Here is a 22,725-nt window from a genome sequence, read left to right as displayed (position 1 = left end):
GGACAGCACAAGTCTAAGCACACTGCTTAATGGGGCAGGAGTTATGGCCTTTTTCATTGCTTTGCTGTTTTGTTGTTATCTCTGAAATCATGATTTTTGCTTTCTCTTACATTTAACCTGTTGCCTAAAGAGCACATCTTTTTAACCTATCATATGATGCTATGGGAGTCTGCCAAGAGAAGCACACTGAATACCCCTACTCTTGCCACACAGATGTGTCTGAAATTTCCTAGTTGCCAAGCTTGACTGCAGCCCAACACATTTTTTGCTTTTCTCCATTAGTAAATAATTGATATTTCCGATATGTAATATCACCAAAAGAAATCACAAGAAATTATAAAGTAATGACTTTTTCCTACTGTAAACTTTAGGTATCAAAATTTTCTTTGACCTTCTCAAATGAAGTAGGTTATGGTGAGGTATTTGGAGGCCCATGCAGCCTTTACCGTGGGAGGAGGCAATGAGGAGGAGCTTATTTTCTCAGGAAAATAGATATATTACAAAGCAGAATAGAAAATAGAAAAAAAAGAAAATCTGTGGCAATTTTAGAATAAAACTGAGTCCTCAAAGAATTTTCACAGCTGTAAATTTGTTACCTACTGCAGCTATCCTCAGACTAGCAGGAATATGAATTTATATGCCTCTTTCATTAGAAGTACTTTGGTGTAAAGTTTAGAGCTACATTGATTTATTCTAATTTTAATTATAATTTAACTTTATTCCTGTGTGATGTAACTAGAGAAATTCAAATTCTTTTAATCATTTAAAATATCTTCATTCCAATTTTCTCAAATATTTCTCATTTATGCTTATATGTTTATTTGCTGAAACCTACTTGATGTCTGTGGTCTGGAACTTGGAAACTTTTTCTCAGGGAAATATCTTATTATAAACATGTAGAGAAATTCAGGGTCAGTATAGACTGAAGTTATAAAGGATATAAAGAAAATGGATTCAGTGTATGTTTTAAACACAGAAGGAATTCAATGAGAACAAAATGAATTATTTTATGTGGTCAGGGGTAGGTGCAGTAGGAGCATAGGGACAGAATGGAGGGTGAGAAGCCTTGCTAAGTAGACCCCTGGCACAAGAAAAAAGAGGATGAGGCAGTAGAGGCCCTTGGAATTCAGGGCATCCAGGAAACCTTTGTAGAATTTTAGAAAAATGTACTCAGTGTTTCTATGCAAGGTAATAGGTAATTTTTACACAGAAAGATACGTTTGGAAGTTGTTTTTATCTTTCATTTTTCACTAGTTCTTTTGTCAAATACTTTTTTGTGTATGTGACAGGCACTATTCTAAACCCTGGGATTTAACTGGAGGACAAAAAAATTCCTACAGTCAATCCAGAGAGAAGGTCCTGGAATAGTATGTCATTAAGCCTTCCTGGGGACTGGAAAGTTTAGGAAAAACTGACTAATTCTAGAAGCCAAATAACTTTGAATGGCCATGACAAAGCCAAGGACTGCGATATCAGTCACAATGTCTGCATACAAAGCTTACCCTATAACTGATCAAAGGGCCCTCCAGGCCCTGTTCTGTTTGTATCATTGCAATAAGCTTAATTGCTTGGTCTCAGTTGATAGTGCAGATTAGAAGCTGCAAATCAAAAAGATGAAGGAGCAGCAGAGGGCAAGAACATGCTAAAAACATCAATATGTAATTATCGTTAGAGGAGATGCAGAGAAAGTATTCACATTAAAGATTCAAATTCAGTAAGAATAGTAGTCTGGGACATCTGCTTTGAGAGCAAATAACCAAATGTACTTTATTCACCCCTGAGGGCCTCACCTTGTTAAAACAGTGTCGAATATCACCATTTTTCAATAACGAATGAATTATTGGATCTGGCATTGATCATCAAAGGCTGCAAACATCACAAAAAAAAAGATGTGTGCTCTTATAAGGTAGTCATGTTTCCTCTCTCCCCAAGTTAAATATGAATCTGATCAAGGCTCTAGGCAAGTCAGTTTATAGGACATGGAAAAGACATAGGAGCACCTTTAGTTGACAAGATTCAGATTCTGGACAACTCCAAACAAGAACAGTCCAGTTTCTTCAACAGATAAATTACAAGAGATAAAAGGATGGGAGAAGTGCAGGGGAATCCATTAAATGAGAAATTTTTTAAAAGATGGACTAATTAATTACAATGTGTTGATTTTATTTGGATCCTAATTGAAACAAAAAGATATAAAAAATATAAAGGTATCTTAAACAATTGGAGATAGGACCATTGGCTCCCTATTTGATGAAGTTAAAGAATATTTTTAAACTAGCATAGTAATAAGTACTTGTAATAATGACCCTGTGTCTTCAAAACAAATGCTAATTCTGACCAGTAGCTACTTCTAGGAAGGTAAAAATAAGTTACTTCTCTCAGGAAAAAAATTATTTTCAGTGGTTAAAGTGTAATAATGTTGAAGAGTCAGTATAATGTAGCTCAAAAAGCACTTGGAACTAGACCAGATTGTGAAACCCCTTAGTTGTTAAAATTCATTTTTCTGTGCAGTGGAAGATTGCTTGACATCTACTTAAAATCCAGCAATAAGTAAAGGAGTGTGGTACAAGCTCCTGAAATGTCCTGTCTGTCCTCTGCCTTCTCTTTAAAAAAAAAAAAAAAAATGAATTCAGGCCAGGCATGGTGGTGCATGTCTATAATCCCAGGGACATGGGATTCTGAGGCAGGAGTATCGCAAGTTCAAGGCCAACCCAGGCAACTTAGAAGACTGTGTCTCAAAATTTAAAAAGAAGGGGGCTGGGGATGTAGCTCAGTGGTAGAACTTTCCTGGATTCAATCCTCAGCACCACAAAAAAAAAAAAAGTTGTTTTTTTTTTTTTGCAAGTTTTACCTAAGAAGAAGAAAAAGCCAAAATGGATCAAGTGGTAGAAATTTCTTTCAGAAGATCAAGCCATGTTAATCAGCAACTCCATTAGCCAGTGCAACTGACCTTTCTAAGGAAAAAATCTGAATGTTATTCTATTTTTTTTTTTTTTTTAAGAATTTAACATTTAGAAGAGCATGAGAAGAAGACTACCACTAAATAGGGAAGAGAGGTGGGAGGGGAAAAAGAGGGAGAAGGAGAGTTGCACAGAAGATGGAAGGAGAACCTCACTGTGATACAGAATACATATATGATGTTGTAATGAGAAAAAGGAAAAAAAAAAGTGTGTCACATTAGATTGGATAGAGAGAAAGGATAGGAGAGGAGGGGAGGAGTAGGGAGGATAGGAAGGGCAGCAGAATAGAATAGACAATATGATTGATATATGTACATTCCATGTATGTATTATATATCAAAATGCATTCTACTGTCATGTATGACTAAAAAAATAAATAAAAAAATTAAGAATTTAACCTTTATTTTTTTAATTTGTTTTTTATGTAGTGCTGAGGATCAAACCCAGGGTTTCAACCATGCTAGGCAAGTGCTCTACCACTGAGCTACAACCCCAGCCCTGTGTATGTCATTCTTTGAACTTAAAAAATTATTTAGGGAAAAGTTCGATTCCCTAGCATAGCCTTTTGGATGGGGCCTTTCAGGTCTGGCCTCTCCTGTCTCAGTCTCTTCAGGCAGCTCTATCAACTCCTTTCCCAACTGGCACCTCGCTCTTGTGTAGCTACTTAGCCTCCTCAAAAAGTATGTGCTGTACCTTGTCTCTCTGTTGTCTAGGCTGGATGCCTGTCCCCACACATTCTGCTTCTCCGTCATCTGATAAATTGTTGCTTTTCTTTTCTCTGGGAAGGCCCCCCTGACCTGCCAGGACTAAAGTGCCTTTTCCAGAAGGTTACCAGTACTATCCTGCATTTCCCCCAGCAAACCACTCAAACTTTTGGAAGTAGTTCCCACCAGACTTTGAATATCTGAAGGGCTGAGCCTATGACATACTCACCCTTGATCCTCATCGTTAACACAGTGGCTAGCATATAGGAAGAACTCAGTGAAATATTGGGTGACTGAGTACTGTTAGAAATCAAATGCTTTCCAAAGACAGATTGAGTGGCTTATGTTTGTTTTGCCACTGATCTTTCCCATCCTTTGCCCAGATCCACTTTCTTGGGAAACTCCCCAAGATGGCACTCTGACCCACGCTCCAAGAAGAGAGCCTCTACTATTTGGCATTTTCTGTGTCCTCTTTCTTTTAAAGTTGGGGTTAGGAATTATTGTTTACTGTTGTTTCCATGCTTTCAAAGTTCAAGTATCTTATTCTTCTCTTTTTCCCATTGACTTCTGTTCAGATGTCTCTGGAGCATTCTTACATATCAACTTGAAATTGAGTATCAAGACATATTACTCCACCCAAGAAACCTTAACTCAGAGCGAGTAATATGTTCTTATCAAGAGCTTTGGCTATTTAGAGTTTATCTCCCACCCTAGCACAGTCTTGACAACTCTACACAAACCATTTCATTTCAATTGTCTGTCAACAATTCATCAGGCTCCTCCTATATGCTAGGCCCTATGTTACGTGAAGGATCAAGAGGGCTTAGCCCTCCAGAAACTCAAGTCTGGTGGGAACTACTTCTAGGGGTTTGAGTCCTCTGCTGGCAAATCACAGGATGCTACTTGTAATACTGGCTAATCACGAGGGGTAATCACAGGACACCTTCCTGGTCCTTTGGTTGTTCTCAAAAGTTTTAGAAAACGTATTTTAGATTAAATGGGATACAAATATTCCTTGGAAGAATGCAAAATTGAGATGAATTTTAATATGAAACTCAAGATTTCATTGGAAGAGTTTGAAAACCACTGACTTCCCCGATTTCTCTTCCATTGCTAAGTTTCCCCAACTGCTTCAACCTCTGATGTCTAGATAACCCTCTTGGGTAGAATATGTCAGCCCTTAACAATGCTAGGTGAATAAGGAATGGCTATAATTTTAAGGAATGTACTTTTTCTAAGATGCAGAATTGCAAACTAGGCTAATACAAATGTGTCTGAGCATAGGTTCTTTGGAATCTGCTTTTAAAAATAGCAAGAACCATTTATAATTAATATGTCTTAAGGATCCATATATAGCAAACTGAAATTTCAGAACAGGCTTATTTTTTATCATCAAAATATTCTATTTAACTTAAACTTTTATTATCAAGAGTTCAGAATTTGTGGCATCTAAATTAATGAGTTTTTAACCTTGTGGAAACCTTGAAAGTTAGATTTATACAAAACAAAACTCTATCTGAAAAGGGCATTCTAGGGTATCATCTTCCTCATCTTCTACAGGGATTCTATTTCTGATAATGCAAAGCTGATTTTAGTGTCTGTATCATTTACTTCTCTACCATGGTGAATCATTGATAATTACATGTTAAAGATTCAGTTCTTTCCTTCATAGTTCATTCTAGAACTCTAATTATTGGTGGGTTTTCTGTATATATTTGCCTAAAGTTCTATCACTTAATAAATAGATCTATAGAAAGCCAGTGGGTTTGGGGATAAGTAGATGGATGTGCTCATAATCACACCCCCTGCTAAGAATTTTTCTCTCCTGTTTAAAATAAAATCACAGCTGTTTTCTGAGAAAGAATGGCAATTTGAGTGAAATTAGCAAGAGAAGTTGCCAATTTTAAAATGAAAGATATTAAATATTTCTGGATCCTTTCAGGATTCCTCTTAGAAAATGTAACTAATCTGGATTTCAGTATCTTTGCTTGACTTCAGAAGAAAAAAATATATAACATGATCAAATTAAAAATACAGCTGTCAGCATTCAAGTCAAACAGTGCACAATAGACAAGAAAAATTGCCCTTCTAACACAGGGATAATTAAGCATAATGCATGCATTCAAAGGTTTCTGTGGAACTCTTCTCCAACAGAATATGGAGCACTGCTCACAGCCTTTCTTTGTCATAAAATAAATCAGGTAGTCTTTTTTTCTCTTAATTTGTGAAAACCAAAAATTCGTCAGTTCCATAGCATCTTCTGACAGAGTAATGTAGCTTTCCATTCCACTGGAATATAACTTGTATACTAAAATTTTTGAATTTTATTTATCCTGTTTTCTTAAGATATGTTTATTTTTTGAAAAGAAAATTTGAATATCTTAAAGCAGATGCTTCCTAAAATAAAGAAAACATGAAACAGAGCTCTTCAATTTAATTTGAAAGGTGCACACTTTGAAGTTTCTGTTCTGGGAGTTTAAGAGACATGGATTCTATATCACTTCCCTAATACTTAGTGCAATTCAATAACTGACTTTTTAAATAATTTGGAAAGAGGGTTGTTTGATGAGTTAGAATCATCATTTCCAACTATCTTAAACTCAGGCAACAATGTCACATGTAATTTTAGAACATGATATAAAACATTCTGTCTCTCCATTTCCACTTAATTTGTTTCAGGAGAAATTTTTCCTTTCAAGATTAAAATTAATAGGCTATTAATTGTGTGTGTGTGTGTGTGTATGTGTATGTATATATATATATATAAAATATAATGACGATGATGACTGGAAGAGGCTTTTTTATATAAATCTAGCTTAAAGGAATGGGAAAAGGAAAATGTTTCTCATAAGTGGATTGTCAGAATCACATACCAAAAGTAAAGAATTTGGACCAAAGAATAGCTCAATTTAAAAATAAGATTTTAAAGCACTGTTGCCATTATATAAAGATTATAATCATTCTGTTACTCAGCATTTTTATTTTAAAATTGTGCTTTTTATGTGGTTGCATAATGCCTCACACAGAGGGCAACAAAAAATATTTATTTAATTTGATTAAAAATTTAATTTATTTCTGATAGATCACGCATCTTATGACATTTTCATAATAAGCTTTTTGCCTATAGTTATCATATCTGAAATAGTGTGCATATTTGTGTTCTGAAAGGTTTTGTGATTATAGTAACCTCCCCCACCCAAACTATATACAGGTTTTATTCTTTTTTAAAATTTGTTCTGATTAGTTATACATGACAGTAGAATGTATAAATGTAGAATGCTATCATGTATAACTTATGTATGTATGTTGTTATGTATGATTTTGACACATCATACATAAATGGGATATAATTTCTTATTCTTCTGGTTGTATGTACATAATGTAGAATTACACTAGTCCTGTAATCACATATGCACATAGGTTAATAATATCCAATTTATTCTAGTTTCCATCCTACCCCTTTACCCCCTCTCTTCCCTTCACTTCCCTCTGTCTAATCCAGATTTCCTCTATTCTTTCTTTCCCTCACCCCTATTGTGAATTAGAATCTGCATATCAGAGAAAACATTTGTCCTCTGGTTTTTGGGGATTGGCTTATTTCGCTTAGTATGATATTCTCCAGCTCTATCCATTTACTGGCAAATGCCATAATTTCATTCTTCTTTAAGATTGAGTAATATTCCATTGTGTATATATACTACATTTTCTTTGTCCATTCTTCTGTTGAAGGGCATCTAGGAAATTTCCATAATGTGGCTATTTTGAATTAAGCTGCTATAAACATTGATATGGCTGTATCATTGTAGTATGCTGATTTTAAGTCCTTTGGGTATAAAGTGAGGAGTTGGATAACTGAGTCAAATAATGGTTCCATTCCAGGTTTTCTGAGGAATCTTCATACAGCTTTCCATTGTGGTTGTACCAATTTGCAGTCTCACCAGCAATGTATGAGTGTACCTTTTCTCCCACATTCTCACCAACATTTATTGTTGTTTGTATTCTTTTTTGGAGGGGTACCAAGGATTAAACTCAGGGGCACTCAACAACTGAGCCACATTCCTAGCCCTTTGTTGTATTTTATTTAGAGACTGGGTCTCACTGAGTTGCTTAACACCTCACTTTTGCTGAGGCTGGCTTTGAACTCATGATGCTCCTTTCTCAGCCTCCCAAGCCACTGAGATTACAGGCATGTGCCAACCATGCCTGGCATTGTTGCGTATATTCTTGATGATTGCCATTCTGGCTGGAGTCAAATGAAATCTTAGTGTAGGTTTGACTTGCATTTCTCTAATTGCTAGAGATGTCAAACATTTTTTCATGTATTTGTTGACTGGTTGTATTTCTTCTTCTGTGAAGTGTCTGTTCAGTTCCTTAGTCCATTTATTTATTGGGTTATTTGGCTTTTTGGTATGAAGTTTTATGAGTTCTTTGTATATCCTAGAGATTAATGCTGTCTCTGAAGTGCAGGTGGTAAAGATTTTCTCACATTCTGTAGGCTATCTTGATTGTTTCCTTTGCTGTTAAGAAGCTTTTTAGTTTGATTCCATTCCATTTATTCATTCTTGATTTTACTTCATGCGTTTTAGGAGTCTTGTTAAGGAAGTCAGTTCCTAAGCTGACATGTGGAGAGTTGAGCCTACTTTTTCTTCTGTTAGGCTCAGGGTCTCTATTTTAGTGCCAAAGTCCTTGATCCACTTTGAGTGGAATTTTGTGCAGAGTGAGAGATAGAGGTTTAATTTCATTTTGCTACATATGGATTTCCAGTTTCCCCAGCACTATTTGTTGAAAGAGGCTATCTTTTCTCTGGTGTATGTTTCTGGCACCTTTGTGTCTAGTATGAGATAACTGTATTTATGTGGGTTTGTCTTGGTGTCTTCTATTCTGTACCATTGGTTTGTGTATCTGTTTTGGTGCTAATATCATGTTATTTTTGTTACTATAGCTCTGTAGTATAATTTAAGGTCTGGTATTGTGATGCTTCCTGCTTTACTTTTCTTGCTAAGGATGGCTTTGGCTATTCTGGGTCTCTTATTTCTCCAAAGGGATTTTATGACTGCTTTTCCTAATTCTATGAAGAATGTTATTGGGATTTTTTTTTTAATTGTAGATGGACACAATACTTTAATTTTATTTACTTATTTCTTGTGTGGTGCTGAGAATCAAACCCAGTGCCTCACACATGCTAGGCGAGTGCTCTGCCACTGAGCCACAACCCCAGCCCCTCAGGAAATGCATTAAATCTATATAATACTTTTAGTAGTATGGCCCTTTGACAATATTAATTCTGCCTATCCAAGAGCATGGGAGATCTTTCCATCTTCTAAGGTTGTCTTCAATTTCTTTTTTTAGTGTTCAGTCGTTTTCATTGTAGAGGTCTTTCACCTCTTTTGTTACATTGATTCCCAAGTATTTTATTGTTTTGAGGCTCTTGTGAATGGGTTAGTTTTCCTAATTTCTCTTTCAGTGGATTCATCACTGATGCATAGGAATGTATTTGATTTTGGGTCTCAATTTTATATCTTGCTACTTAGCTGAATATATTTATTAGTTTTAGAAGTTTTCTGGTGGAATTTTTTGCATCTTCTAAATATAGAATCATGTTGTTGGCAAATAATTATAGTTTGAGGTCTTCTTTTTCCTATTTGTATCCCATTAGTTTCTTTCTTCTAATTACTATAGCTAGAGTTTTAAGGACAGTGAATAAAAGTGCTGAAAGAGGGCATTCTTGTCTTGTTCCAGTTCTTAGAGGGAATGCTTTCAATTTTTCTTCATTTAGAATGATGCTGACCTTGGGTTTAGCATAGATAGCTTTTATAGTATTGAAATATGTTCCTATATTCCTAGTTTTTTTTAGTATTTTGAACATGAAGGGGTACTGTATTTTGTCAAATGCTCTTTCTGTATCTGTTGAGATAATCATATGATTCTTGTCTTTAAGTCTGTTGATGTGATGAATATGTTTATTGATTTCTGTATGTGGAACCAACATTGCATCCCTGGGGTGAACCCTACTGGATTACAGTGCATTTGTATCTTTTTGTATATTATTTGCCAGAATTTTATTGAGAATTTTTATATTTATATTCATCAGGGATATTAGTCTAAAGTTTTCTTCCTTGATGTGTCTTTATCTGGTTTTGGTATCAGGGTGATACTAGCCTTAGAGGATGAGTCTGGAAGGGTTCCCTCCTTTTCTTTTTCATAGAATAATTGGAGGAATATTGGTGTTAATACTTCTTTGAAGGCTTGTAAAACTCACTTGAGAATTGTTTAGTCCTGGCCTTTTCTTGTTTGGTAGGCTTTGGGTGGCATCTTTTATTTCATGAAATTGATCTATTTAAATTGTGTATGTCCTCCTGATTCAGTTTGGGTAGGTTTTATGTCTCTAGAAATTTGGTGATGTCTTCAAGGTTTTCTATTTTATTGGAGTATAAATTTTAAAATAGTTTCTGATTATCTTCTGTATTTCAAGAGTGTCTGTCATGATATTTCCTTTTTCATACAAATTTTAGTAATTTGAGTTCTCTCTCTCTCTTCATTAGTGTGGCTAAGTGTTTATCAATTTTTATTTTTTCAAAGAACCAACTTTTTACTTTGTCAATTTTTTGAATTTTTTTTTGTTTGCTTCACTTTCATTGATTTCAGCTCTGATTTTAATTATTTCCTGTCTTCTACTGCTTTTGGTGTTGATTTGTTCTTCTTTTCTAGGGCTTTGAGATGTAATGTTAGGTCATTTATTTCTGGACTTTCTATTATTTTAATGAATGAGCTCAATACCATGAACTCTCCCCTTAGCACTGCCTTCATAGTGTCCCAGAGATTTTGGTATTTTTTTTTTAATATTTATTTTTTAGTTGTAGTTAGACACAATACCTTTATTTATTTATTTTTATGTGGTGCTGAGGATCAAACCCAGGGTCTTGCATGTGCTAGGTAAGTGCTCTACAGCTGAGCAACAACCCCAACCCAGATTTTGGTATGTTTTATCACTATTCTCATTTACCTCCAAGTATTTTTTTATTTCATCCCTAATTTCTTCTGTTATTCATTTGCCATTCAGTAGCATATTATTTAGTGTGTCATGTCTTAGAGTAGCTTCTATTTTTTATTTTATCATTGATTTCTAATTTTATTCCATTATGGTATGATAGAATGCACGGTATTTTCTCTTTTTTTTTTTTTTTTTTTTTGCTAAGAGTTGTTTTGTGGCATAAAGATATGGTCTATTTTAGAAAACGATTTGTGTGTTGCTAAGAAGAAAGTCTATTCTTTCATTGATGGATGAAATATTCTATATATGTCTGTTAAGTCTAAATTATTGATTGTATTATTTAGTTCCATAGTTTCTTTGTTTAATTTTTGTTTGGAGGATCTACCCAATGTTGAGAGAGGTGTGTTAAAATCACCCAGTATTATTGTGTTGTGGTCTATTTGATTCTTGAAATTGAGAAGGGTTTGCTTGATATATGTAGTTGCTCCATTGTTTGGGGCATAAATATTTACAATTGTTATCTAACTTGTTGATGTATAATTCCCTTAATCAGTATGAAATGTCCTTCTTTTGTCCTGATTAACTTTGGCTTGAAGTCCACTTTATCTGATATGAGGCTAGAAACCCCTGCTTGTTTATATGATCCATGTGAGAGATACATGTTTTCCCATCCTTTCACCTTCATTCTGTAGATGTCTTTGCCTATGAGTTGAGTCTCTTGGAGACATCATATTATTAGGTCTTGTTTTTCAATCTAATCTGCCAGTCTTTTTTTTTTTTGGTGTGGGGGTACCAGGGATTGAACTCAGGAGGGGCACTCAACCACTGAACCACACCCCCCAGCCCTATTTTATATTTCAATTAGAGATGGGGTCTCATTGAGTTGCTTAGGGCTTCGCTATTGCTAAAGCCGGCTTTGAACTTTCAATCTTCCAGTCTCGACCTTCCAAGCTGCTGGGATTACAGGCATGTGCACCATGCCCAGCTCTGTCTATGACTTTTAATCGGTAAGTTTAGGCCATTAATGTTCAAGGTTATTTATATTCCTGGTCATTTTATTCATTTCTGATTTTTAAGTTGAATTTCTCTTTTGATTGATTGATCCTTTAGTGTAGTTGCTCCCTATGCTAGTTTTCACTGTTTTGTTTTGTTTTTTTTTTTTTCATTTCATATTCATGGAATATTTTGTTGAGAACAAAATATTCTGTAGTTCAGGCTTTCTAGTTGTAAATTCTTTTAACTTTTTTTATCACGGAAAGATTTTATTTCATCTTCAAATCTGAAGCTTAATTTTGCTGGATATAGAATTCTTGGTTGGCGTCCATTTTCTTTCAGAGCTTGGTATATATATATTATTCTAGGATCTCCTAACTTTGAGGGTCTATGTTGAGAAATCAGCTGAGATCTGAATTGGTTTCCCCCTCTGTGTAATCTGATATTTTTCTCTTGCAGTCTTTAAAATTCTATCCTTATTCTGTATGTTAGGCATTATCATTATAATGTGCCTTGGTGTGGGTCCGTTGTAATTTTGTACATTTAGGGTCCTGTAAGCCTTTTATATTTGGTTTTCCATTTCATTGTTTAGGTTTGGGAAATTTTCTGATATTATTTCATTGAAAAGATTGCTCATTCCTTTGGTTTGTATCTTCATGCCTTCATCTATCCAATAAATCTTAAATTTGGTCTTTTAATGTTATTGCATAATTCTTAGAAGTTCTGTTCATCAACTTTCTGTGGTCAACTCTATTTTTAGATTATATATTTTGTCTTCATTGCCTGAGGTTCTGTATTCCAAGGGTTCTAGTCTATTGGTGATACTTTACATTTAATTTTTAATTTGGTTTATTGCTTCCTTCATTTTGAGGATTTCTGCATGGTTTCTTTTCAGAATATCTCTTTATTGGAGTCATCTTTCATCTCCTGAATTTTATCTCTGATTTCAACTCCTTACATATCCTTTATGTCATAGATCAGTCTAACTATGTACATTCTAAACTCCTTCTCTGACATATTCTTTTGTGCAAAAATACTATGTAATTTTTTATGGAGTTACATATGTATAATATGAATCTAATCTGTTAAAAAATGAAAGTTATAACTTAAAGTTTTCAGGTTTTTTTGTTTTTGTTTGTTTATTTTTGCCTGAATAAAAATTTATGTTCTCTAAAGCTTAAATATAGTTGTATGAAAAAGTATGCTTATACTAAGCAGAAATGTACGTTGTTCCCTGTGTGAAAGTGAGTAGTTATTTTTCTTTTGAGGTATGTCTTTTTTTTCCCCCCCCTCCAATGCAGGGGATCAAACCCAGGGCAAGTGCTCTACTACTCACCTACACCCTAGCCCTGTCTTTATGAAAATAGGTTTTATTTTCATATTGTGAAACTGAGAAATAATGACATAGCTCTTTGCCTTTGATCTTTGCTTTTTTGTCTCAGTGTGGCTGTCACCAGGTCCAGAGATGTGCCTTCCTTTGGACCTCCCATCCCTAAAGGGGTCACTTTCCCCAAGTCAAATGTGTTCAGGGACTTCCTTTTGGCCAAAGTGATTAATGCAGAAAATGCTGCTCATAAATCAGAAAAGTTTCGGGCCATGGCAACTCGCACCCGCCAGGAATACCTGAAAGATCTTGCCGAAAAGAATGTTACCAACACCCCTATCGACCCTTCAGGCAAGTTTCCATTCATCTCTCTGGCCTCCAAGAAGAAGGAAAAGTCAAAGCCATATCCAGGAGCTGAGCTCAGTAGCATGGGGGCCATAGTGTGGGCAGTCCGTGCTAAAGACTACACCAAGGCTATGGAACTAGACTGCCTCCTAGGGATCTCCAATGAATTCATCGTCCTCATCGAACAGGAAACAAAGAGTGTGGTTTTCAACTGTTCCTGCAGAGACGTGCTGGGGTGGACTTCCACTGACACAAGCCTCAAAATCTTCTATGAGCGAGGAGAGTGTGTTTCAGTGGAAAGTTTTATTAGCAATGAGGATATCAAAGAAATTGTCAGAAGGCTACAGGTGAGTCTTTTCCTTCCACACAAATGCAGTTTCTCTTTCAGAAAGTTTTCAGTACCGACCAGGGTCAGGTTACTGAAGCTTATTTGCACCTCTGGGAACTCCTTGCTAATGTGAAGTGACACAGAGTTTATCTCAGTTTGTGTTTCCCATCACTTATTTGGAAAAATATCCGAACATGGGGGAGAGGACCCATCTACTATGTGTTTGTGTTAGAAGCTCACTTGCATGTGAGCTGATCCCACTGCCTTGGTGACTGATATTGCATTCCAACCAATTTCAAATAGTAGTTGAAAAGAGATTTTTGTTTGAGTATCTGCTACCTTGAGTATTTTAAAGTGAGTTGAGTAACAGAATAGGTTTTTTTTGCTGCCAACTCCTCTGTTAGAAGTTTCCTTGTAACTTTAGGAAAACCATTGAGCTCTCTGGATGCAACAAATATGCTCCTTTTGGCCTATTGAATAGAGACTAGTAAAGGGGAAATTAACTAGCCTACCCTTCAGTCGGCAGTAGGTATTCAGAAATAACGCTGCTTGCAATGTTTTTCCAGGTCAACCCCAATAACTTTGGTTTCCTTTTCTAGTTTGTTTCAAAAGGTTGTGAATCAGTGGAAATGACTCTGCGAAGAAATGGGCTAGGACAGCTTGGCTTCCATGTCAACTATGAGGGCATTGTGGCAGATGTGGAGCCCTATGGCTATGCCTGGCAGGCAGGGCTGAGGCAGGGCAGCCGCCTGGTGGAAATCTGCAAGGTGGCAGTGGCCACCCTGAGCCATGAGCAGATGATCGATCTCCTGAGAACATCTGTCACAGTGAAAGTTGTCATCATTCCCCCCCATGAAGACTGCACCCCACGGAGGTAGGTCTGAGTTAGCTAGCAGCTGACGCAGAGACTTGATAGCAGGCTTTGTGTACCACGTAGAACATCTCCTAGAAAGTATGGAAGTAAGGTGTTGGGAAGCGCAGTGGATTACATGCCATTCTGAAAGTTCCTTCCATGGAAAGTCACACTTAGCACACAGCTCCCTTTTAGCATGTGGCAGCAGCTGCTAGAAAAAGTAACTGAGGCCAGTCCTAGGATTTACATCTCTGTATGCATAAAGTTGCTGCTACATAGATGTCTGGTAATATCCATTTAAAGCACCTTGCACCAATAGCTGAGAAGCATCGGCCACTTCACATTCAAAGATGCTCAGCATCTCGGCCCATCAGATTTTCTCTTTCATGTTTCATGACACTCACTCTCTCATTGGTACCTCATTGCTCTTCCAAACTCAGAGTATTGTTTTGGGCCCTGCTTCCTGAGCCTGGACAGCTGAACATGACTTACAGGCTTTTTCCTACTGTATCTGCATGTGCTGGGAATTGGCTTCAGATGCGCTGGTGCTGCTCCTGATGCCTTAGCAGTTTGGTTTCCACCCTTCTCCCAAGGGGAAAGCCCAGGCCCTCCTGCCTGTCCAGCTCCTGCCAAGCCAGCAGCAATGTCGAAAACTTAATTTCTTTGCCTCTGGGGAGGGTTCTTGATGGAACAAATTTAATCAACTGCTTTTTTTTTTTATTTCCCTCTTTCTTTGCGCTTACACATGGTATTTTTGCTCTTTTTTAAACAATTTGTTATTTACTTAGCCATTGTTTTCTAAGAATTTCTCTTAAGCTTTGGCAGTTAATTCTTAGGTCTTCTAAAGTCAAGACAAAGTTATTTATCGTATTTCTTCCTAAAATGACCATTCCCTGTGCCTGATCTTACATCAGTTTATAGTTATCAGATGGCAGAATGTAAACAGTTGGGATAGGTTATTTGTGTACTTTAAAGGTAAGCAGCAATGATAACCTAAACATACTTCAGTTACATCCACACTTTGCTTGTAATAGTACTTCCTAATACTGCTTGTTTCTTAGAAGACCCAAGATTTGTCAAAATATAGTAAAAAATACTTTATCATTATTTATTTATTTACTTACTTATTTAGGAGTGGGAATATTCTGAAAATGCCCTACATGCATATCCTGCTTTGGTTAACTAGAGCTGATGAACCTGTTAGCCATTTTTGGTTTCCTTAAGCACATCATCATAGACATTAAGAATTATGGATATAGCTCAGTGTGGAGCACCTGCCCAGCATCACAACGCCCTGGGTTCAATCCCCAGCAGCAGCAGCAGCATCACAACACAGATATTTTTATTTAGTATTCTCCCAAATCAGGATACAAAACATGACTCAAGGTAGCCCCCGAGGCAGTGGGGTTTCAACCTAGGACACTCTCCAAGTGCTCTGCACTCCTCTGCTTGCTGCCTGTCTGCTGTCCTTGGTCTCTCTAAACAGGCAGCTATAAACTGGCCTGCTCCTCCTCCTCCCTTTAGAAATGGCTTCAAAGGGAACCCATTGAAAACAAGATTTGTGAGTTGTTGACCTTACTTACACATGATGAAGAGCTGTAGACTGAAGGTGGTCCTCTCAAAGATGAAGCCTATAGACCTTGTGATGCTATCTTTTCCTTATTTCTAGGCTCCCAGGCTTTTATGGGGCAACGTAAGAGGGAAGTACATTGGTGTGAGTGTGGAGAGACGGGGGAACAATATTGACACTGAAATCATAAACAGTTGTTACTAGACAAATGGATCAGAAGGCCTGGTGCTGGATCGATAAAACTGTGATAAGAGGTGGTTTATCTACAGCAATGTGCTAGACTAGGTTTATCATCTCTGGTGTGTTGGTAAAAGTGACATTTGCTAAGCGGTTTACTTTAATGTGCCAGGTCCTAGAAAAATCACTATTATATGAATAATTGCATTGAATCCTTAAAATAATTCTCTGAGGTAATAGTATTATTATTGTTGCTCTTGTTTTAAAGGAAACCGAGCCTCAGAAAAGTCAGTTATTTCCTGAGCTCATCTGCAAACTTAAGTCTAACTTCAGAGGCCGTGCTTACAACTGCTCCTCTGTATGCTCACCCACCTCTGCCTTACACACTACACAGGGATAAACTGGTAAACTGTTGGAGAGGAAACTGCTGATTCCGGTGGTGTACACATTCCCACTGTGGCCAGTTTCAGGCTACCACCATGACAACCCTGAAGGCAGACCTCGGGTAGACAACCCACTCCTGCAGGCCCATGTCTTCTGGCTCCAACACTGAGCAAGTGAGCCGCATTGGTCTTCGCCTCCCAGCAGCGCATTCCTGCCATCTTCTCAGGGCCAGCCAGGCTGCCACTGTGTGCTAGCAGAGTGCTGGGGCCAGAGGCTGGGTGAATGGTCAGTCTCTGCACAGGCCCAGTGGCCACTGCCTTCCTCTACCCTTTTCACTGTGGCTTCCATCAGAAAAGTCCCTGCCAGCTCCTCCGAGCAGGTGGAAAATGGTGCACTGGTGCCTCTGGAGGACTGGAAGCCTGCTCCTCCTCCTCCCTTTAGAAATGGCTTCAAAGGGAACCCATTGAAGCATTAACACCCGTTACAGTGTTCAACAAAATAAGATAATGCTCTTCTGTCATTTTTTTCTTCTCCTCCGCACTTCACACTCCCACTGCTGTTTTCCTAGCAACTAATTACTCTGTTCTTTGACTAGTCACTCTCCCTTCTCTGTCAACCATTTCTTTAAGGCAGCTCCAGAGTGAGGCAGAACAGGCCTCCAGGAGCTGAGGGGGGGTCACAGGCATCCTCAGGGCAACTGGAATACAGACCCCTGAGTGTGTATTTTTACATGAGAATACAAACTGGCTCATGGCAACTTCATTTCCATGATGAAGAGGAGGCAGCTGGGAGGGTGCAGTAGCTGTTCAAGAAGTGAACAGGACCAGCTGGGAGCACAGCATGAGGGAAGCAGTCCTGCTTGAAAGAGGCCCCTCACCTGCCTCTGTCACCCCTCTGCATTTGACCATCAGCATCTAAGACCTCTGAGTTTTCAAAGTCATTCTCTTAAAAAGAGAAAAAAATACTTGGCTAACCGATGAAACTGAGATGTTTCCATTGGTATTGCATAGGAGTCACAAACGTTTATTCTGTGAGGGCCACTAGCCTGTGGTTTTTAAAGAAAGCAATCAAGGACCATTCAAGAGCTAAAAACAAACAAGTTACATATAAAGGCCAAACTACTTTTTTTGGTACTGAGGATTTGGAATCAAATGACCTTTTAAACAAGAACAGATTTTTTTTTTTTTTTTTTTTTTTTTTGGTATGACAGTGCTGAATCAAACTGCAGTAGAACAGGAAGGGTTGTGAGAATTTATCTGGGTCAGATCTCATTTTTTAGATAAACGGGTGGAAAGAAGTTGAATACTTTTTGTTTGTTTATTTGTTTGTTTGTTTGTTTTTGAGCCAAAGTCATGTGGCTTCTAGAGACCAAGCTATCCTCAGACAAGACTTTTCTGACTCAAGAGTCCAGTGTTTAATGTTTCTGTTCAATGCAGTGTTCAAATATTTCTCAGTGTTTCTTAGTGATTAAGAAAAAGGAGAGAGTAATGAGAAATCAGAAATGAAAGAAAGAATAAAAAGACTGAAAAAGACAGTGAGTGGTTAATTTTGTGGTTTCAGCAAGTCACCATTTGTCACTTTTTCCACTGTAATTATCATTCTTGCTGCCACAACTCTTCAATTTGGTCTGTAAAAGTTGTTGAATTTTCCTTTTTGCCATATGCTATGCCTTGAATAAGATGTGATAGTCACTACAGGTGTATAATGTCTGGGGGGTTGGAGCCATGTTCTTCAGTTAGGAGAATAGAATAAAACTGGCCTGCAGGAAGACTAGTTCTGTGTCTAAACCCCTGCTCTGCCACCTCCTGGCTGTATACATTGGGGCAAGTTAATCCTTCCAGGCCTCCTTCCATTTCCTCTTGGATGAAGAGAGGATAAAGATAGTAGGTATCCACTTCAGAGATGCTGAAATGTGGCTGGATTAGTGTCCAACCATTATAGTTATATCTATTTTATTATAGTTACCATTCTTAAACACTAAATTTTGCTTCAAATGATAGAATGAAAATCCTTTTAGGAATATTTATGCATGGCATTAAAAATCAGCTTTAGTCTTTGTGTTTCAGTGCCTATTTCCTTTTTGATTCCATATATCTTTCTTGTGTTTTGCAGAGATAAGTGAGAGACCAGGAAGCCAGTGGGCAGTTACCCCTGCTACAAAAGGCAATCAGAAGTGGCAGAAATGGCAGGTGGCTGAGGTTTAGCTCAGTGTGGGATACATGTCAGACAAAGAAGAACATACAATATTTCTGTAATTTTTCAATAGTGATTACGTGTTAAAATGATGTTTTAGATATCTCAGGCTACATTAAATATATAATCTCACCAGTTTTGTTTTACTTTCTAATGTGGCTTCTAGAAACTTTAAAATTAGAGTTGCAGCTGTTCTGTGTGGTTTGCGTTCCCCTTAGTCTTCCCGTCAGTGACATTTTGGACTCTCCCTACCTTACTTCTAAAGTGCCTTGTGAAGGGCTGTTTCACAGTTGCTCTGTGAACCCTTCTTACCAAATCCTCTCACCCGTTTTCCCAATCCTTCACATTCCTATGAGAAGGAAGTCATTTTTCCACTTAGTGATGAAATTCAAATGCATGGTTTGAGGTATTGCTTTAATGAGAATAGAATTTGTCAATCAGGCTTATGACCAACAATACCTCCCCCCATCATTTGGCATAAAGAATGGAAAGTGGGCTCCCGTTTCCTGAGAATTTGAGTTTCAGATGGTGGCACAAAATGGTAAAATACAAAACATTTACACTTGCCATTAATTTCACTCAGGCTGCTGCCTGGGGACGACCTTGCTATGAGAGATTTCTTTCTTTAAAAAAATAAAGTCTGATTTCAGATTATGCTTTGTCCCTCAGGGATTTAATAATTTTAGTATTTCTATAATTGGGTTTTTCCTGCTCCTTAGCTAAATTTAGCTTTTGCTTTGGATTTTAAGACTTCTCCTAACTTAATTTCTTCACTCTCAGGGTACCCCCTTTTAAGCCCCCAGTTGTGATACACAGTGAAGGTGTTCAGAGCTGGTTGCTTGTTTCTGTCAAGGTTGTGTTCTTAGGGTCTGCTTCCCTGTCCTCTTAGGTCTTCTACAGCTGTGTCCACTCCCAGGGTGACCTTGTGTCTTCTTGGTGTTTAGAGACTCAACAGTTGGGATTGAGTAAAGGAAAGCATGGTCAGCACTGCCCGGGTTTCTGGTTTTTGAAAGGAAAATAATTATAGGGCTGAAAGAGGATCAGAGGCAGAAGATGAAGTTTTGGATCCATTTTAAGTGTTAATGAGAATCAGTGTGTTCCACCAACAAGAAAGGAGTATTAATTGTTTTTCTCCCTGTGCCTTCCCCTAATAGGAGCTGCTCCGAAACCTACCGCATGCCAGTGATGGAGTACAAAATGAATGAAGGTGTTTCATATGAGTTCAAATTTCCCTTCCGCAACAATAACAAATGGCAGCGGAATGCCAACAAGGGGTCTCATTCCCCTCAAGTCCCATCCCAGGTACAGAGTCCCATGACCTCACGGCTAAATGCTGGAAAAGGTGACGGGAAGATGCCTCCTCCAGAAAGAGCCGCCAACATTCCTCGAAGCATCTCCAGTGATGGGCGCCCGCTAGAGAGGCGGTGAGTGCACCTCCCCGAGGTTTCTGAAATTTAAATAGCACCAGGTCCATACTCAGTAGCCTTAGTCCTTCCTAAATTTTGCTAGAAATCAAGAATTAAAGCGGAGATGCATGCATGAGTGATTTTCAAAGCATGGTAGAATTCCAGAGCCATAAGGGTTATCTGAGGACATATTTCAGCAAAACATTCGGCCCTGTGCAGTGATATTATTATGTTTTGCTTTTTAATTTCTATGTGATTATCAATAGAAATCATCTGTGCATTTAGCAGCCATAGGGATTTGAATTTAGCAGTCTCTTTGAGGTGACAGTGGCTGTATTACCATTTTTGACAGTCTTTGTTGTTTGGGGGCAAATGATATGCTAGGAGCAACAATGCAGATTTTGGGTTGAATATCTGTATTTCTCTTTATTAATGAAGAATTCTGAGAAAGGAAAACTGGAATAGCACAAACATTTTCCATTGCTCTGAAAGTAGAAGAAAATGGTAGGGAAAAGGTATTCTGCAGGAATAGGTCAAAACACCAGCCCTGAGTTAAACAAGCTAAAGGGAAAGGGATTTGAGGATCCCACAATGTAAAAAAAACAAAGTTTATTATTAAATTGAAAGTCGGTAAATTCCCCCACAAAAGATAACTGGTCAGCTCTGCACTTGATCGCCCTAGCACCTTTGTCTGCAGCATCTTGAAGTAGAGACAAGGCCTAAAATCAAACAAAATTAAGTAGTTTCAAAATGTGATTGACAGTTGGCCATAAAATTTTAAATAAATACACTGTAAATCTAGTTGCTTCAAATCATGTATGCTATTGAAGGAAACAGAATAATTGAATAATCTGCTGGTCACCTGACAGAAACAAACCACTGCTGCTTTCTGTCCACTCACTGTCCATTCCCCATCACTTCTGCTTGTCTTGATCGCATCTCAGGATTTTTTGTGGAAACCCTCAGAGCGAGGGTGAAGTCCATACCCCAGGAACTGTGTTGGGTAGAAGAGAATCCCCGTGGAAGTTGAAATGTGATCCTGACTCATCTGAGTAGCCAGGTCCAACAAGAACAGGATGCCAAGGAATATGTCCCCAAACATGCTTAAATAGCCATCGGTCTACTTTGAAAGCAGAAAGATAGAAGTGGAAGAAGCACACTATGGAGTCTCTGGTCTCAGTCTAGCTTTTGAGCTATTGCATAGAATCTCGTCTCTTAACCATTATATAATACTAAGACATGATGGAGTATAATTTATAGAAACAAACACACAAAAAACAAGTTGTCTTTCTAAAATTCTTCATTTAATCCTAGAGATTTATTTACAGATCCTTGCTATTTATGTCAGAAAAAATTTTTCACCCACAGTGGCCCCATTTCCATCTGAACTCTTCCTGCTTTCATTATTTTTGAGGAGAAAAGCATCCAAGAGATCTCTGAATAAATTTTTTGTTCTACACATTTCAGAGTTGGCTCTTCCCGAAATGTGTGTTAGCAGTAATTAATAGTTTGGCCCTCATTTTGAAAGATGAACCTAGGAAGCCATTGTTCAGAGGAGTGCTTTTCCTTGTCCATGCTGTCTTCTTCCTCTGCAGAACAGTCCAGAGGCTTTCATGAGTGAAAGTGATTGAGTCATTTCCTATACATAGTATTCCATATGATAAAATAGTGGAATATATTTTGATTCCACAATGAATTTAATTTTGCACCTGAATCTAAACTGAAGCTGAACAAAAGTTCAGCAAACTGACCTCTAAAAGTGAAGGTATTTTTTGCTTCTAATTGTCGTCTTACGGTGACAGCAGCTTTCAGGGTTAGGGAGCATGGGACTCCATTTTCTCCAGATGAGCCCCTTTCATTCTAGAGGTGATTTCTGCATGTGCTGTGACTTAACACTGCCCAGAGAGAGCACATCTTACTGAGTTCTCACCCCAGATTATAAGCATAGTCCTGTGACCCTGCAGGCTGTAGAGACAAGAGTGGTGGAAGTGAGGCTGCCCTTGGTGGGGGGATATTTAACCTCTACTCATTGTCCCCTCAGATTTTTTAGTTTCAGGTATCCTTAGAGTCCACCAGACAAGGACTTCACAGTTGAGTCATCTTCATTTTGAAGTGTTTGGTAATTAGGTGGGTAGTCTTTTGTGGAAATATAGAGTTCGGTTTCCTACCCCATCATTCATGATATTTCCTTTGTAAGTTTAACATTAAGGTATAAATAAAAGGTACAGCTGGGGAAACTTGTTTTGCTATGAATTCAGGAAAACTCAGGCAGAGTAGATGCATGACACTCATAGGAACACTCTGAGTCCCTCTTGAACCCCAGGTTCAGAAAATTCACCTTGAAATACAATTTCTCCTTGAAATATGGTAAAATACAACTGAAAGGTTTAAGTAGTCCTTGTATAATCTTAAAACATCTTAGCTTAGATGTTTCCTGGGACACACCCATCCATTTGATTCTCCCCTATATACTAGCATGCATATATATGTGTGTGTG

The 22,725-nt window shown here is 37.7% G+C and overlaps 1 protein-coding gene across 9 annotated transcripts in view; it reads left to right on the top strand.

Moving 5' to 3' along the window:
• The window catches only part of Sipa1l1 (signal induced proliferation associated 1 like 1), a 364,872-nt gene that overhangs the window by 289,728 nt on the left and 52,419 nt on the right, over positions 1 to 22,725 (top strand). For all 9 annotated transcript variants that reach the window (XM_071607707.1, XM_071607706.1, XM_071607705.1 and 6 more), the window contains 3 exons: positions 13,091 to 13,664; positions 14,245 to 14,519; positions 19,977 to 20,246. In XM_071607707.1, the coding sequence (XP_071463808.1) occupies positions 13,091 to 13,664; positions 14,245 to 14,519; positions 19,977 to 20,246 (1,119 nt within the window). The remainder of the gene's footprint in view (positions 1 to 13,090; positions 13,665 to 14,244; positions 14,520 to 19,976; positions 20,247 to 22,725) is intronic.

Source organism: Marmota flaviventris, chromosome 2, assembly GCF_047511675.1.
Source record: "Marmota flaviventris isolate mMarFla1 chromosome 2, mMarFla1.hap1, whole genome shotgun sequence".
NCBI lineage: Eukaryota > Metazoa > Chordata > Mammalia > Rodentia > Sciuridae > Marmota > Marmota flaviventris.
The sequence above is the reverse complement of the archived record's forward strand: the minus strand, read 5'-3'. Positions and strand labels throughout refer to the sequence as shown.